The sequence below is a fragment of the Melanotaenia boesemani genome, chromosome 1 (assembly GCF_017639745.1).
Source record: "Melanotaenia boesemani isolate fMelBoe1 chromosome 1, fMelBoe1.pri, whole genome shotgun sequence".
In the NCBI taxonomy this organism is placed as follows: domain Eukaryota; kingdom Metazoa; phylum Chordata; class Actinopteri; order Atheriniformes; family Melanotaeniidae; genus Melanotaenia; species Melanotaenia boesemani.
Window position 1 is genome coordinate 21683585 of NC_055682.1, and position 16512 is coordinate 21700096.

Below are 16512 nucleotides of genomic sequence, written 5' to 3' on the forward strand. Positions count from 1 at the left end.
ACTTGTTTCTTTCACTACTGACCACTACTGTTCCTTATATGTTGTGCAGCTCTTGCACAGTATGTCAGGAAATCCATTTTGCACAAAACAGTCACAGCCATTCTGTCTCTGCATTAGAGACACTAAAGTGCAACAGAGCCTTTGAATGGCTAATGGGTGTTAAGTGATTTACCACACAGGAAATAAGCGGGCAAATGATGCTCCAGTCTAGAATGCTCAATTGATCTTGAGCACAATCCCCTCATACAATTTATATCTTCCTTCCAAAACAATGAGCAGAATTACAGTAACTGTCCAACGTGGCATAATATGGAGCACAGTGCCAGTAAAATTTTCAAGGAAAAGGAACCAGCAGCTGAAGGACTTAAAGAATAACATAAAAAGTCTCAATGGTGGAATGATCTGTAGGGAAGAAAGAGTTGAGGGGCTCACTTTAAGGCCTTGTAAAAGAGACTCTCAGGAAGCTCAGTTAGCTTGTTGTGCTGGAGGTCGAGGACTTCCAGAGGGACATGGTCAAGTAGGTCAGGCACTCTCTGCAAGCGATTGTTCCCCACCAGCAGCTTCCGCAAACTCAAGCTGTTGAGCAGTCTGTTGGGAGGCCATGGAAGATGTTATATCGCAACGTTAACACACACACACAAAAAAAAAAAAAAACAACAAAAGGGCAGCAAATCTGCACATGTAAACTGACTGCTTCCGGGTCAATGACCTTTTCAGATGTCTATAAACTCAGGTACAATGAGTTTTTATTCTCCCTTAATACCATCGGAGAGGTTACGAGTGGGACCAGTGGTAGTCCTCCTCAACAAAGAAACTGGTAGCAGTTGTTATGTGTGTCTTGCTCTTTTCTGGCTCCACTACAATAACCAAATCTTTAACTGGATATTGCAAAAGCACTTTGACGTTGGAGTGAACATTTAAAAGTGTAATGTGACTCTTCCAGAGAATCTTCTAACTATGTAGAGGACCGTCAGATGTGTATTGCATTACGCTAAAAATGACGAATTAACTCAACTTATGTAACATTAAAGATGCTATTTTTCTTTAATGGTGGCAAGCAAACCTCCTAACCTGGAAGGAAGCTCTGACAAGGCGTTGTGCATGACATCCAGCATCTCAATTTTTCTGCAGTCACACACCCAGTCCGGAAGGTACTCCAAGAGGTTCCTGTCTCAACACACACAGTCACACATGCAAGAAAAGACACACAACACTCAAACGGAGCAGAGCTGGTACTTTGTTGATTTGTTAAAAAAAAAAAAAAAAAAGATACACTGCAGGGTTATTTAAGGAAAATAAATTGTGAAGTTTAATTAAAATAGCTTGTAACACTGTCACAGTTTCTGACAGTTTGGCTTTTTTTTCTTCTTTTTTTATGGTCATTTAACCACTGTTATATTCATTTTTGCTCTGCAGACTGAGGCAAATGGGTTCCTTTTTGAAAAAGAGCAAAAAAAAAAAGAGGGGAAAAATGAGCCATTTGCCTTCATGTAGCATGTTTTGCTTTAGTGTGGGTAAGCATAGTACAGTGTTCTTTAACTGTAGTACATGGGAGCCAATGTCCTGCAGGTTTTAGATGTTTTTCAAATTAAACTGATCTCCTAAATAGCTTGTAATCAAGTTCTCCACTGGCTTGTTAATGGTCCATTAATCTGAGCCAGGTCTAAGCAGTTGAGCAGTGGTCACCAAGGACTGGAGCCGAAGTACACTGATAAAGAGTATTTTGTAGACAGGATTTCTTTTTAAATTAGGAGTATTTACATGAACTTTACATTTTTACTTGTTGCTTCTTGACCTGAGTGCAGCCTTCAACATACTTTTAAGTCACATGGGGAAGCCTGTTGGTATCCACAGCAAAGATCCATCACATTGTAATGTGTGTTCATCAAACAGAACCCAAAGTGTAAGTTACATTGTTTTACACTACTATGTTTTCTAAAGTAAAGTTTGAGCTACCACACAGATTAGTCTAAAATCTTCTATATGTTTCTGAAAGAAAAAGAAAATGTTTACATGAGCAAAACATAACTAGAAAAGAAATCCAGAGCATAATACCAGTGCACATCCTAGTTGATCCTTGAGAATTATGCTGAAGTACCAAAAGCTTTGTTCCAATTTCAGGAGAATTTGGGAAGGATTTTCCATGACTGGATGAAGTCTACACCCGGGAGCTGCCCAGCTACAGTCATGTATATTGACTGTTTAAAGATTTTTTGTACATTTTAACGTCAACCCTATTAACACTGTGCTCCATTCAATCAATAAGCAAAAAGAATTTGCCACTTTTTAAGACATCAGAGCCTCCACATCTGTAACCCCACAGAGGCCATAACCACTTCTCACTCACTGTGAGAGGTCCATGTGTGTAAGCTGGTTAGGAACTGGATAGATGTTGACTGTCGTAAGGCCTGTGGGAGGATTAAAACAACAATCATCAACAAGACATCTGGACTGTTTCCATGTGTGCATATATGATGAACATATCGTTAAAGAGAAAGGCCTGAACACACAGACAAATGGCCAGTGAGCCAATTATAGCAGCTAGTTGACGCTCTATTTGACTCACGGTTGCTGCTGGCGTGAAGCATGCGCAGTGTGAAACCGCTGAGTGTGAGTGTCCCCAGCTGGTTCCGCTGGCAGTGCAGAGTCTCCAGGTTGCAGACGGGGCTCAGGTCTAGTGATTCCAAGCAGTTATCCCGTAAGTCCAGCTGGGTCACCTGGCTCACAGCCTCTAGACTCTCACTTTTAACCAACCGAAGCCCATTAAGCCTACATTTAAGAGAGGGAACAAAGGATTGATCAAAAATAGACACTAAAATGTTAGAGAAAATTAAACAGCAATTAAATCTGTTTAATTTCCACAATATCACAAGGCAAAATTTATGGAAGCTGAATTACAGATACAAACATTTTGTACTCAAATATTTAAGCAAAGAGGAGAGAAACTCAGTAACCACATAAGTCATGTTAATAAACAACAACTTGTGTTTTATGGGAGAAGCCGGTCCGCAAACCATCACAGATACCCCCTGTCCTTATAAATACAGACCACTACTGCCAAAGCACAATGCAACTCCCAAGGCTGAGTTGTTATCTGGCTGTGGTTGAAGTAGTGGTTGCAGTAGGAAAAAAATCAGTGAGAAGAGCTTTCCATTCCCTCAATAACTGCCACAGAGGTGCCCCTGAGCAAGGTACTCAGTACTCAGCTGCTCCTGTGGTGCTGCTAATAGCAGAAAATACAATATACATGACTAGCTAGGCAGCTCCCAGGTGTAAATGTAGGTGTGAAATAGGACAATGCTGGAAAAGGCATTTGTTCTTAGCACATCTGGCGCCTATAAATAAGTGTTAAAAAACAAAGTGCTTAGAGGACTGGGGAGGAATGCAGGAATAGCTGAGGTACAAAACTAGAGATTGTGCCTGCATTCATCTTTTTGTCAGTGAGGGGAAAGAAATAAAAGAGACACACTGCAGAGGGCAGTGCAGAATAATTCTCCACCTGTCAGCTGGTCTCTGAATAGCTGATAGTGATTGACCTACACACACACACACACACACACACACACACAAAAAAAAAAAAAAACAGGGCTGAACAATTGAATAGTATAAGAAAAAAGGGACAGGTAGACATGGGCGACAGCAATAAAGATACATACCGAAGGTCAACGCTTCTCAAGTGGTTCATTCTGACCAGGGTGCACAGCTCCAAACTCTCCACTCTGTTCCCGGCCATAGCAAGCTTGTCCATCGCACTCAACCTCTCCAGTACAGCAGGGATGTGAGAGAAGTTATTGAAGGAGAGCCCAAGGCTGTTGAGCTGAAACAGGCCACCCAGCTCCTCAGGCAGGGAGCTGAGGTGGTTCCCATCCAAAGACAGTGTCTGAAGGCTACGGGATGGCAAAGCAGAAACCACAAATATTTAAATGTCTTTTTGCCTTATAGAGTGGCCAAAATATCTGCTTGCCTCCATCTGTAGTCATATGCATTGTTTATTGGGCAACATTCAACATTAGTAAGATATCAAAGAGATATTTGTACGTTTAACTATTTGAACATGTTTACATGCTGCACCAACATCACGTTTGTTTTCTGTCTGTTTGTGCAGGATCACTTTGTAATGCCCAAGAGTCTCTAGTTCTCTTTACACAGTTATAACACCATGAAGAATTTTGTACGTAATGCTAGCCATGCATATATGTTCCTGATATTTGTTCTGCATATATTGTGTGCTTGTGTGTGTCGCACCTCTGAAGGTTGCCAATCTGCACTGGGATGGTGTGCAGACTGTTACAGGAAAGGTTGAGTTCAGTTAGGGTGAGGATCTCACACACACACTCAGGAAATGCACCCAGACGGTTGTGAGATAAGTTCAGGCTTTTCAGCTGGGAAAACCTGAAGAGAGAAGAAAGAACTTGTGACATCTTTAAACCACCAATTTTTCTTGCTTTGCTCACCATATCTAATTTGCTTAGGTCATTTGCAAAAATCTATTTCCGAAGTGTAAAAAAAAAAAAATCTCAACTTATACCTATTTGTGTCCATCCAGTGCTTAATAATGATGATGAACTGTTATAGTGTCAGAAAAATAAATAAATAACTTATGAAATAGAGCTTGTGATTTAACTTTGGAGATGCATAAATTAGTATTTTGTGGTTTTATGTTGGGACAGCACAATGATGGCGTGCTTCTGAGTTTGAATTTTCTGTTCAGTTTTAGGTTTTTCTGTTTGGGGTCTACACTCGCAGTTTGTCTTCAGAAAATTCACAGTGCCCGTCTAGCAAAAGCAATTCTTGAAATTTAGCGTACGCATTGTTTAAATTATATACTGTAGATGCATTCCCCACAGGCCTGTTGTGTGTTTTGTGTTATCTGTGCTTCAGGAGTTAAACATATAATAGGATGATTTACAAGGGTTTGCATAATAGGCAACAGACAGTAATAAAATATCTTCAAATCATTCCCACTGGAGCTTTGACATTAAAAGTTAATCATAACAAAAGTTTTATTAACCAAAGTACTCTACTCATGTGTTTGGAAAATATGTTCTGACCTAAGGTCTCCAAATCCTATGCATCAAATATGCTGTGTATGTGCACATCTGAGACAAAAGACCTCGAGACTAGGTAGTGATGGTGCTGTGCCACTATGCAGCAATATCTTGTTTATTATAACTGCCTCCATCTTGATGCTGTGAGTGTTTGGAGGTTGCTGCTATTGGTCACAACACTGGCTGTTCAAGTTTGCTCCCTCTAAACATACCAAAAATGAGGGAGTGCCAGAAATTGAGAGATCATAAACATTAATGGTTGAATCTATTTCTCAGCTAGTTGTAGATTACCCAGTACCCACATATTTGATTCTAAAAAAGAGAGTATCATAAGCTGTGACACTAGCAAGAGAACATTCTATATGCATACATATAGTACATCAGAAACATGCCACAGCTATTACACTAGCCAGCTGAGCGTCTGGAAAATGGGGGACTGAATTATTGTGGAAGGCTGTGTGAGCTACAACTGCATCATGATGCAGAGAAACAGCTCAAGGGTGTATTTTTTCATTAGCAGGGGATAAAATGCTAAAGTAATGATGCTGGAGATAAATGACATCTAAAGAAATGACTTTTTACTTATTGAAAACAGTATGATACAGTCAAATAGAGAAACATTTGTTTCAAGGTGTTCAAGCAAACTGTGGCACCTTTTTGTCTACAGCTGTAACAAAGTGACTGACAGTGATTTGAGTGACGGTAATAATGGTTTTGTTGTACTATCTTGAGTGTCTAAAATACATTTTAGTTTAGTAAAGTCCTGTGAGAGGGTAAAGTATGTCATTGAAAGGAGCAGAGAGAGCCCAAGTGTTCTTTCACATACTAAAATATACTATATAATTAGGCATGACGGTCATTTAGAACTATAAGGACATGACCCTATGTGTTTTTTTAAGGGAAGGGCAATTGTCCCTGCTAACATCCCGTCCTCAGGAAGGTTACCTGGGGAGGTTGAGGAGGCCTCCAGGTCCCTGCAGGCTCATGAAGTTGTGTCGCAGGTTGAGGTGGGTGATATCCTGACAGTAAAATAGATACTCTGGGACCGTTTCCAGACTATAGCACGACAGGTCCACCAGACTCACAGTCTGAGACACCACCTATGACCACACAGACACAAAAAGAAAGAAAAAAAAAACATTTAGCGTTAAGTAAGACTGATGAATATTCTATATTCTATTAGCCTTGCCAATATCACATCTTCCAAATGACAACATGAAGCTCACAGGACACCGAAAACCTGACTGTTTTGTGTGTCCTTACAAAAACTACTAAACTGCCTCTTGCTGCAATGCACAAAATGGCAAATCACGATCAAAAGGAACCACAGCTGGTAGCAGGAGTATCAGCTCAGACTGAAACTATTTCTGAAGATGTGCTATCAAAGTCATATCTGCCCATTCTCTAATAAATCTGCATGGCAAATTATCCTAAAGTAAGCTTTATTGCTTTCTGATATTAATCTAAAACTAAATTTTATTGTCCTAAATATCAACACCATCCATCTATGTATTTGTGGCTGTATGTAGAAATCATGGCTATGCCTTCAAATCCTGTCTATGAAAAGCAAAAGTGGAGGTAAGGTCCAGCGCTGACAAAGTCTGAAGCCCAAACTGAACAAGTCAAAGTTAATATTAAGCATACAGATGTGTCACTAAAAGTGCACAGACCTGTCAGCACACAAAAACCAGCACCAGCACCTTGAAGCAACTACCGGAATTTCTCAGTGAGACCTCTACAAATGCAGAAAACTCAAATTCCCAAATTCCCAAATCCCAGTTAACTTCCACTAGAAAGTCGGTCCACTATGTTATGACCTGGATGGACACTCGTGCATCATTCCTAACCTCCTCTCAATTTGGAACAGCATTTATATCGAAGGCTAAGGACTGTTGTAACTCAGCAGCAAAACCTCCAGCCTACTTTCTTATAAATGGTAATCATAACCCAAGTTTACAAGGTAAGAAGCACTAACCACAGTCATGTGGTCAGAGAAACTCAGCAATAATTCTCATCAAATCTTTTTTGATATTCTACTTTGTAGCATGTTAGACTAAAGACATCAAGAGATAAAAGCAGCATTACACTTTATCAATATAAATAAATCATCATGAATGCTCAAGAATATGTGGTTGCTTTTATTATGATTTCTATTCAACATGGTTAAAATCTCAGTTTGAACTAAGACATTGTTTCTCATTCATTTATTGCCAAAACTGTGGGTGAATAGTTGCTCCATCATCTCAGCAACAAGTGTCTGCAGTCCAGCCATGATTACAAGCTACCTAGCAGTGCTCGTCCAGTCTCGCCCGAGGAAAGTCTCCACCATTAACTACAGGACTGCACACAGTGCAGCAATGCAGAAAATGGGACGAGCGCTCAGCAGAGCATGACATCACGTCACTGGTTGAACAGACAACAAAGACAAAATTGCTCATCTCCTACAAAACAACTCATCTGCAATCCACTTTAATGAAGTAGCTCCTGTGTCTACAGAGTAACAAATATGACATATTTCCACATTTTCTTCATTCTAATTAAGCATTGTGACTGTAAACGTTATAAGGATGCGTTACTTTAACAGCTAAAGTTTTGGTGTTATATACCAGTACTTACCAAGCCTGACCAGGGGGCACAAGGTCAACTTATGGTATATAATTTACTATTTCATCAAAAATTCCTTACAAGACTTTAAAACCACAGGTAGAAACTATTTATCTGTCCACTTATACCATTCCTTCATAAATATTTATTGCAGTCAGGCAGTACTTAATTGACAACCTCACTCCCATTTGCTCTCACATTTAAAATCTCATGCTGCTGCAGTCCCTCTTCAAACCCTGTGATGAGTAGTTTGGCAGGTGAAGCAGGTGTAAAAATGTGAATTAGTCCTAAATACCTCTGGTAATTTTTTATTTTTATGAGATGTAATCAACAAAGACCAGAATGTCCCTGGAAGTGAAGGGAGAGATGTACATCCAAACAAGACAACAAAACAATAATGACATAGTGCTGAGTACCACAACAGCACTGCCATTCTACAAAGCCCACCCTGCACTAGATAAACAGATGTCACTGGCCTGGCCTGGACAAGGTAGTTCAGAAATCTATTTGAACAGGAGGGAGGCCAGATGCATTCTGTCTGAGCAAATGAAACATGAGCTTTTGTATTTATTTGGCTTCCAAACTGCAGTATGAGAGAGGGTGTCCTTACTCTAGAGTGAGAATTACATGATAAATGTCATTTACTGAATTCGAGCCCATGCAGTCAGGGCTACCTTGCAAACGCAGTTTGCACATTAAAGAAATAATAAATCATATACAATTCTCACTGGCAGAAGATAATTGATATGATTTATATTCCTGTAAACTGTATCCTCAAACAGTACACGGTGCTAAAGTGGAGCGCTGCTGTATTCCAGGAAGAGCTGTTGCTATTTATAATTATGTAGGAACATAAATGACGTGTGAAACGTTGAGATTGGATCTTTTTTCTTTTATAATGAAGAATGTGGGCATCCACATATTACTTTTCCTTAATTAATTTACTGAATTGGACTTTTATTTTTTTTAATAAACTGTATTAATCATACTCCGCAAAAAAAAAAAAGAAAAAAAAGTGGCATTATAATGTTTTCAAAAGTGTGATTTTGGGTATTTTTGCCATTCTGAGAGTGACAAATATTTCTGAAAATGACATCAAAACATAGAAATGAGTACTGGGGAGTAAAAGTCCAGCTACTTTGGGTACTTTGGGTGACTCAGGACATTTGTACCCATGTGTTTAATTTCCTAACTGTTTAGTGTTTGGGTAAACCTTATTTCCTGCTCTGTATGCATTCCTTTACTCTCCGGTATTCAGCCTCATCCTGCATGCTCATTTTGCTGGCACAAATGCATTCGTTGACTCCCTCTCCCTCATGCACATACACACAGGCTTACGATTTATGCAGTGTAGCATAAAGAGTGGCCCAAAAACCTTCATCAGTCATGATCCGCTGTCTCAATAAAAACCTTTAGTCTACATCTCAGCCTAAATACAGCACGCTAACAGGCTACTCTAACCCAGTAATCCATACCACCGGGGGAAGAGAGAGATCCTGGACTTAACATGAATCTGAAACTAATTGGATTTTTTCGGTTTTTTGTCTTTCTTTTTTCATGGTTAAATGTCTATTGGGTCTGCCTCAGAGAAGGCCCTCACTTCAGCTGTTCAGGAAGGAGTTGTGACACAACAGTCATTAATGATATTAGACTCAAAGCAAACTGAGCTGTGAGAAACAGGAGGGAAAGACACACAATGTACAAAAATCATAAAAACACTGATATCAAAATAGCATTTACTAATCCACAGTGGCTTATGTGATACAAAGCTCTACAGCAGAGGGTGTTCATGACAAAAAGAAAAAAGGAAAAAGAAGAAACATACTACTAGAGTACATCTCTGTTGGGCCAATCAGACACACTCAGACAGGCAGTGTCTGACTGCACGACTCAACAGCTGCAGTTCTAACATCCAACCTAGGACACACGTTCAAACCCAGCAGGACTCAAGCAGCTGCTGAAAGAAAACATGCAGGACCATGATACACACTCTTTGCCTCTTCCTTACTTTTGATGCTTGCCGATGCCATCTCTGGTAGTCTGCGAGCGTGTCAAAGTTGACAAAGTAAGTCTGGGCCTGTGAGCCGGCTGAGCTGAACATCAAGCAGTGCTGCCTCCGTTTCACCTCCTCAACCTCAATTCAGTAACAGAGATACAGCAAGGATGAATATCGGAGAAAACAAAACATTGTCAATAATTTTCATCATATTAGTAAAAGAATAATTCATGCTAATGGTGGTGTTTATCAGATCCTGTTGTTTTAGTATTCATTTTATGTCTATCTGCAGTGTCTGATGATAATGTGCCTGTCGATTGAACAATAATACTGATGTACTCATGACCTGCTGAAAAAGCAGATTAAATTAGATGCAGTGGGGCCAAACAAGCATTTCTTTTTATTTCACAAATTATTCAACCTTTTATAAAAAAAAATATATATTTTGTGTTTGGTCACAGATGAGGGTGTATTAACAACTGGCGCCTCAAGCAGCATGCAGCAAAGATTTGGTAGGCTTGTTTCTTTCTTGTTTTTTTTTTTTTTAATCAAACTGTCAGCTATTTGCCTGCTTATATTTTGAAACCCTAAATCCTTTTTCATTTCAAAATTCTCCACACATTCTTAGGTAGAAACAGATCAGGACCGTACGCAGTTCATCCCAATATTTGCACACTTGACTTCCTCGGCCTTGCCTTTGAAATGTGTGAAGAGTGTAGTTTTGCATTTTCTTATTGATGTATAAATGGATGTCCTAAAAAAAGATGTACTGAAGACAAAAATTATTGCTGTAAAATCTTAATAAACTTTTCTACATCAATGCTGCCATCAAAAAAATTGGAAATGAGCTTTGCAAAGGGCACTAACACAACCACACACCAACCCATCACAGAGCCTGGTTTTCGGACTTGCTGATAACAGTCTGGATTGTCCTTTTAATCATTGGTCCAGAGCACATGAAGTCAAATTATTAATCTGAGCACGATAATATGTTTCCACTGAGTGCTGGTCTTTTACAGTGCTACTGAGCCCAGAGAAGTTGATGCTGTCTGTGGACAAGGTTAACAAAGGCTTCTTTTCACTATTTTAACTGGCATTTATGAAGATAACTCAGTTTTGTAGTGGTTAAAAAAAAGGTTTCCCACAGTACCATCATTCTTGATGAAGAATGGTCTTTAATGCAGTGACATCTGAGGAATCAGATTCTGTGTGTTCAGCTTAGATTTGCCTCCTTCACACAGAAATTCTTGCAGACCCCTCAAATTGTTTCATGACATCATGCACTGAAGAGACAGAAATATCTAAATCCCTTTCAATCACTCTTGAGAAACATTGTTTTTTTAAATATTCCAATTATTTTCCCACACATTTGTTTTTCTTTTAAGCTTAAAATTCTGAGATCTAAATATGTTCTGTTAACTTGATGTCCCAGATGTTGCATCACACAGAATCCTCTGGGAACTTGTTGATGTAAAGTTTTGGAAGTGGGCACGCTTTCTGATTGGTTGATCCATTTGTCCATCAACACCTACCACAAGTGAAATTCACTCATATCAACAAAGCACTATTATTCAAAGAAAAATGGCAAATCAAACTCTCAGGAAAGCTAGTTTGGGGGGGAAAAAAAAGAGTAAAATTAAAAGAAAAAGAAGAAGAAAATCAATTTTTTCTTTAACTAAAGAAATAATCTCCACATCTAACTTAGTGCCAATGCTACCCTCTTAAGGAGCTGTTGAAGAGCTGTTAGTTTTTGTCTGAATGAAAACCTGCAACACATGTACAGTGGTTCGTATTAATTTTAACTTCATCCAGCTGTTCACTCCAGCCATGTTGTTGTGGAGTACCTATGTGCCCCACCCTGGGGAGTGACATCTGAACACCGTTTCAGACTGACGAACTCTCACCTTTCCCCCCACCAGGGGCAGGATGTGCATCTTCCCAGTCAGGCTATCTTTCACAGAGGCCACTATTAAGCAAGTACCACAGAGAATAACCTGCCGCTCTGCCCACTTGTGCAGCTGTGTCTTGCCCTTCCTGACGCTGAACACACCCTTCAACAAGGTCCGTTCTTGCTGGTCTGCATTCACTGGACGCTCTGCAAGAAAAACACACAAACGTTAGTGCAAATCTGCAGGCAGTGATCTATTCCACAAACACTCCCACCCATACTCTGATAAGAAAACACAGCTAATTAATAGCAAATGTTCTGCAACAACAGAGATTAGACAAAACTTTCCAGAAAATGAAGTCACACAGAAACCCATACGTCAGTCTGTATGATATGCACGGCACTTTTATATCGAACATCTGTATCTGTAGAAAGTAAATATGGAAGAAAAATAAAGGAATTATCCTTTAAACTTCATTACTGAAAATCAGGAGAAGGCCCGTTTCTTTTGTAATAACCCCAAAGCATTAGACAAATTGATGAATGACTCAGATTTTGTCACATTTAATTTCTCTTTGCTCAATTTAATTATGCCAACCTGCACAGCAGGCAATCTTAGCTGGACGCTGCTGAAGGACACATCAGACAGGAGTGCTGTTCTCTCTGCTGGGCTTCAAAAACACTCAGGTAAATGGCAGGTCAAATAAGCTCAGAGGAGACACTGCCTCAGCCTCCTGTCCTCTGTTTTTAATTTCTCGAATCAACTCCTCTTTCCTCCCACTCAGATGCTCTTACTGGCAATCTGCTCACTCTCCCTCTTTCTTACTCATTCTTTCTCTCCACCTCCCCTCTCTCTTCACAAGGGCATCCAAATGAAATGAAAACCTCCTCATATTTTTCTACACCACAAAAACCCTGATGATGACCAAGCCAATGGTTTCTGACAAATTGGCAGGCTTATGGATCAATAGCAGTTCCTGATCTCTGGGTGTCTCCTCGCTTAGAGAGAAAATGAAGAGGCTGGGCAAGGAAGAATTGAAGTGACTAAAATGAGAAAAAACTGCACTGCAGTTCACTGTGTTTTTGGTGCAAACATCAAAGAAATTTCTGTAGCAAGAGACTGTGAAAAACAATTTATTTATTGCACAGTATGACATTAAAACCCAGTCAGCACTATGAACTGACACAGGTGGACAGGACGTTCTCACTGGTTTCCCTCCACATCTTGTTTTATCATATTATTGGGGGGGCTGCATTTTTAAGAGGCTTTGTCCCTCTTTGAAGAGTCTATAATCTGCTTTAAAGGATCGTAATTGCAGATGCCCACTAAAATAAACTAAAGCAAATTAACATGCTTTAATGTTAAAAAAAAAAAAAAAAATCTACACAGCAAGACTCACGTCTTGTTGCCATCATTCAGAAACATTTAATTTAGCTCCTGTTTCTTTAAGGTTCCTTAAAGGCACTGATGGAACAGCTGATTGATTAAAAATTGGCATTGTGTGAGATTGTTGCTCATTCTTTGTTTGGGGTGCAGCAAAGCAGTCACTGGTCAGTTATTATGCAAATGTATTTCACTGTGATGTAGATGATTAAGAGAAAACAAGCCTGGACTGCAAATGAAATGTTTCAGAGAGTTCAGGAGCAGATTCTGCTGTGTTGTGGATTTTAAGATTTGTAACTTTGCTGATCCTTTACATGCACAAAAAAAGCTACACTATACACAGAGGGTAAGAAAAACATCCCAAAAGCATTGTTTATTTTCTTTAAAAAAAAAAAATCACTGACACCATCTACTAACATTAATGCCAGAGCACCTGATCTGCTGCAGGTACCGATGGAAAATATGCATTTAAGATGCAATGAAAAATGCAAACATCTCTACACTGCATTTTGCACTTTTAAAACATCACTGACCTGTTTATGCAACTCTAAAAGTTCCAGCCTTTAACAGTCAACTTCTAAAGCAAACACACAGGCTATCCCCCAAGGTTTGCAGTACTATTAGTTGCCAGGGCAACATGTTCACAAACTCAAAGTCCAATCTGAGTTAGTAAATCTCCAGACTGTCTCGTGCAACCCCTTTGCTCTGCTGAAAACCAGCCAATCAGTTTCATCCCAGAGATGTCAAATAATGTTGGCCATTTCTTGCCGTTCCAGAGGGGTTTTGTGATATAGCTGTGACATGTTGTGCAACAATGTTTTCTCAAGGAGCAGGGCTGCAGACTAGCCTGTGCTTTGTCTACACAACCTATTATCAACCGGTGTCAAACACCCTTGAGAGACTGCCAAAGCCGAGGGACTGTATGACAAGTGACAGATCGGAGAGTTAAGCATACAGCGTCTTTATCTCTCCCCTATTCATCTCAAGTGATTCTGTGGCCTTCAACCAGCAAACTTGTTGACATCTCACTTCATATGGCAGGCTAGATGAGGAACAAGGCTGCAGGTCAAATTCTGTTCCCTTATCACTGAAGAATGAAAATGGACAAAGAAAAAAGTGAAAAGAGGGAGAGCGAAAGAAAGGTAGACACATGAACCTGAGAGGGATATGAAAGGTGTAACACATAGCCTGAGAGGGTGATGAAAATTAAACTGTGAACCCAGAAAAGTGTGGAAAGCTGGCCAGGATGTCTAGTCGAAGAGACAGAAAAGTGATCCCCTTTGGTCCTTTCTTCAGTTGGTTTCCTTGACCTTGTAGGAAAGCATTATGAGGTCAGATGCCTGAAGAAATTTTAAAGAACTAAATTTATACTGTAACTGCTTGTTGTAAGTATGAGCTGATAAATTAAGCAAGCTTCATTATTAGAAATAATTTATCTCTCTATAAATATTTATTCATGACATCAAAATCAAATAAAAAATTCCTTAAGCTTATTAAAGAAAAATGAACACACACTCATTTTGTAAATAAACTAAATGTTCAGTCTCAGATATTTGATGGATCCAGTATTTTAAACATAAAAATACATAAAATAATGACCACACACTTTATTTTTTCTTTTAGTGCAAGAAATAAAAAATAAAAGGTATCTGATAGCAACAATTTATGTTCAGCAGCACTATTCATGCCTGTGAGCTTAGTAAGTATTAAAAAAAAGAATAAGTATTGTGACTTCATCAAAAGTGCCTGCCCTCCTGCAAATCTCTTTTAAGTAAAACTACAAGTTACTGACCTTCACACTCTCCACTTCTGACTCACTTTAATGGCACACTGACATTAATTATGCACATTCCTGGATCTGTCATTGCCTGCAGCATCCCGGGTAAGAAAAAACACATTTCACAACTTTGTGTTTTCAGCCCAGAGCATCACATTACAGCTGAATTTTGCCTTATGGCACCAAGACACAGCAAAAATTGGACATCAACATACGGACCACTTCGGACATGTACCATGGCTGATTTATTAAAGAAACCCAAGAGGACATTATGAGAGGAAGCGAGAAAAAGAAAGAGAGAAAGTGACAGAGCAAGAGATGAGTGTAGAGTTAACATCGGACTGACTTTTACTGGCTGGAGAGAGCTCAGAGAAGATATGGGATGCAAAATGGACGGCAAATTAGCCTTTATTGGGGTAAGCCAAAGTGCAAACATCAGCAAAAGTTCAGTAGTGCCACTTCAACAGACACTAGCGATATCTGCTGGGGTCCACTTAGGTTTTGCAAATTTCTGGTCTTACCTGCATCAGATGCACCAGTGAAGTGGCCGTGATAAATATTACCTTTTTTTCAAACTATGTGCTTCCAGCACACAAAGTGGAAAAATCAAAAAGTCATTAAAATAATTTTACATCTATTTTTAAGCAGATGCATTTTAGGGGAATTTTAAGTTTCAAGTTTCCAGTGTCCATCAGATGAAGCAATCACTACAGGTAAAAAAAATTAAAATTGTTGTGCACGTCATGCAGAAATTACTGTTACCAAAAACAGATGTACACAGGTTTAATCTTTTGCTAATTATTTTGTGGCAACAGCAGCCAAAACCTGCTGTCTGTGGTCTAAACAATTGTTCTTTACATAAATCCATGAGTGTTTTAAAACATTAAAATGGTACCATTCTCATAAGATTGGTTGTTGGTATCATAACTTTAGTATTGTCATATCATATCAACAAACTCATTTTTTACAGCATTACTTTGTTGCCACATGGTAAAAAATTAATATAAAGAATAATTCTATAACTATAGAGGCTATTAGACATATGATGCTATTGACAGGCAACCAATGTAAAACATATCCTCACACTGAATGAAATTACAAAATTCCTTGGGTTTAATTGTTGAAAACATTTTGGACAATGAATACTAAATTTTTAGATACGTTAATGCAGAGATGTTTAACCAACAAGAACTGAACAACATTTACTGTTTAATTATTGTTCATCATTCATTCATTATCTGTACCACTTTGTCCATCATGGGTCGGGGGGAAGATGGAGCCTGACCCAGCATTTTTAGCAGGTGAGAGGCAGGATACATCCTGGACAGGTCGCCAGTCCATCGCAGGGCCGACACAGAGAGAGACAAACATGCTCACACACACTCCTAGGGAGAATTTAGAGTGACCAAATAACCTAACATTCATGTCTTTGGATGGTGGGAGGAAGCCGGAGTACCCGGAGATAACCCACGCATACACGGGGAGAACATGCAAACTCCACACAGAAAGGCCACCGTCCCCCAGGTTCACATTAAATATGTGAAAAACAAACAAGTAAAATGGTTGCTCTTCATGTTGTAGTTTCAGTCTGTATTTCTGATATAAGCCAGGAGGGTGTTTATATTGTTCAAAATCTGTTTTTATCCACATATTGGATAACTTTAAAGCATCTGTTGAGCACTCAGATGAATACAATACTCTCTGTATCCCAGAGCTTTTTTGTCTCACTCAAGATTGCATAGATTGCATTAGCATGCAGTAGGGGGTCAGTGGAGGCGGAAACACAGTCTGATTTGACTCAGAACAGCAAGCTCT

General features: G+C 39.3%; 1 protein-coding gene across 3 annotated transcripts in view; it reads right to left on the reverse strand.

Moving 5' to 3' along the window:
* phlpp2 (PH domain and leucine rich repeat protein phosphatase 2) overlaps positions 1–16512 on the reverse strand; it is a 39657-nt gene that overhangs the window by 10573 nt on the left and 12572 nt on the right. For all 3 annotated transcript variants that reach the window (XM_041979941.1, XM_041979932.1, XM_041979949.1), the window contains exons 4-12: positions 11553–11743; positions 9661–9786; positions 5994–6148; positions 4246–4392; positions 3657–3887; positions 2567–2769; positions 2348–2408; positions 1072–1167; positions 433–588 (exon numbers count right to left, since the gene is read on the reverse strand). In XM_041979941.1, coding sequence (XP_041835875.1) covers positions 433–588; positions 1072–1167; positions 2348–2408; positions 2567–2769; positions 3657–3887; positions 4246–4392; positions 5994–6148; positions 9661–9786; positions 11553–11743 — 1366 coding nt within the window. The remainder of the gene's footprint in view (positions 1–432; positions 589–1071; positions 1168–2347; positions 2409–2566; positions 2770–3656; positions 3888–4245; positions 4393–5993; positions 6149–9660; positions 9787–11552; positions 11744–16512) is intronic.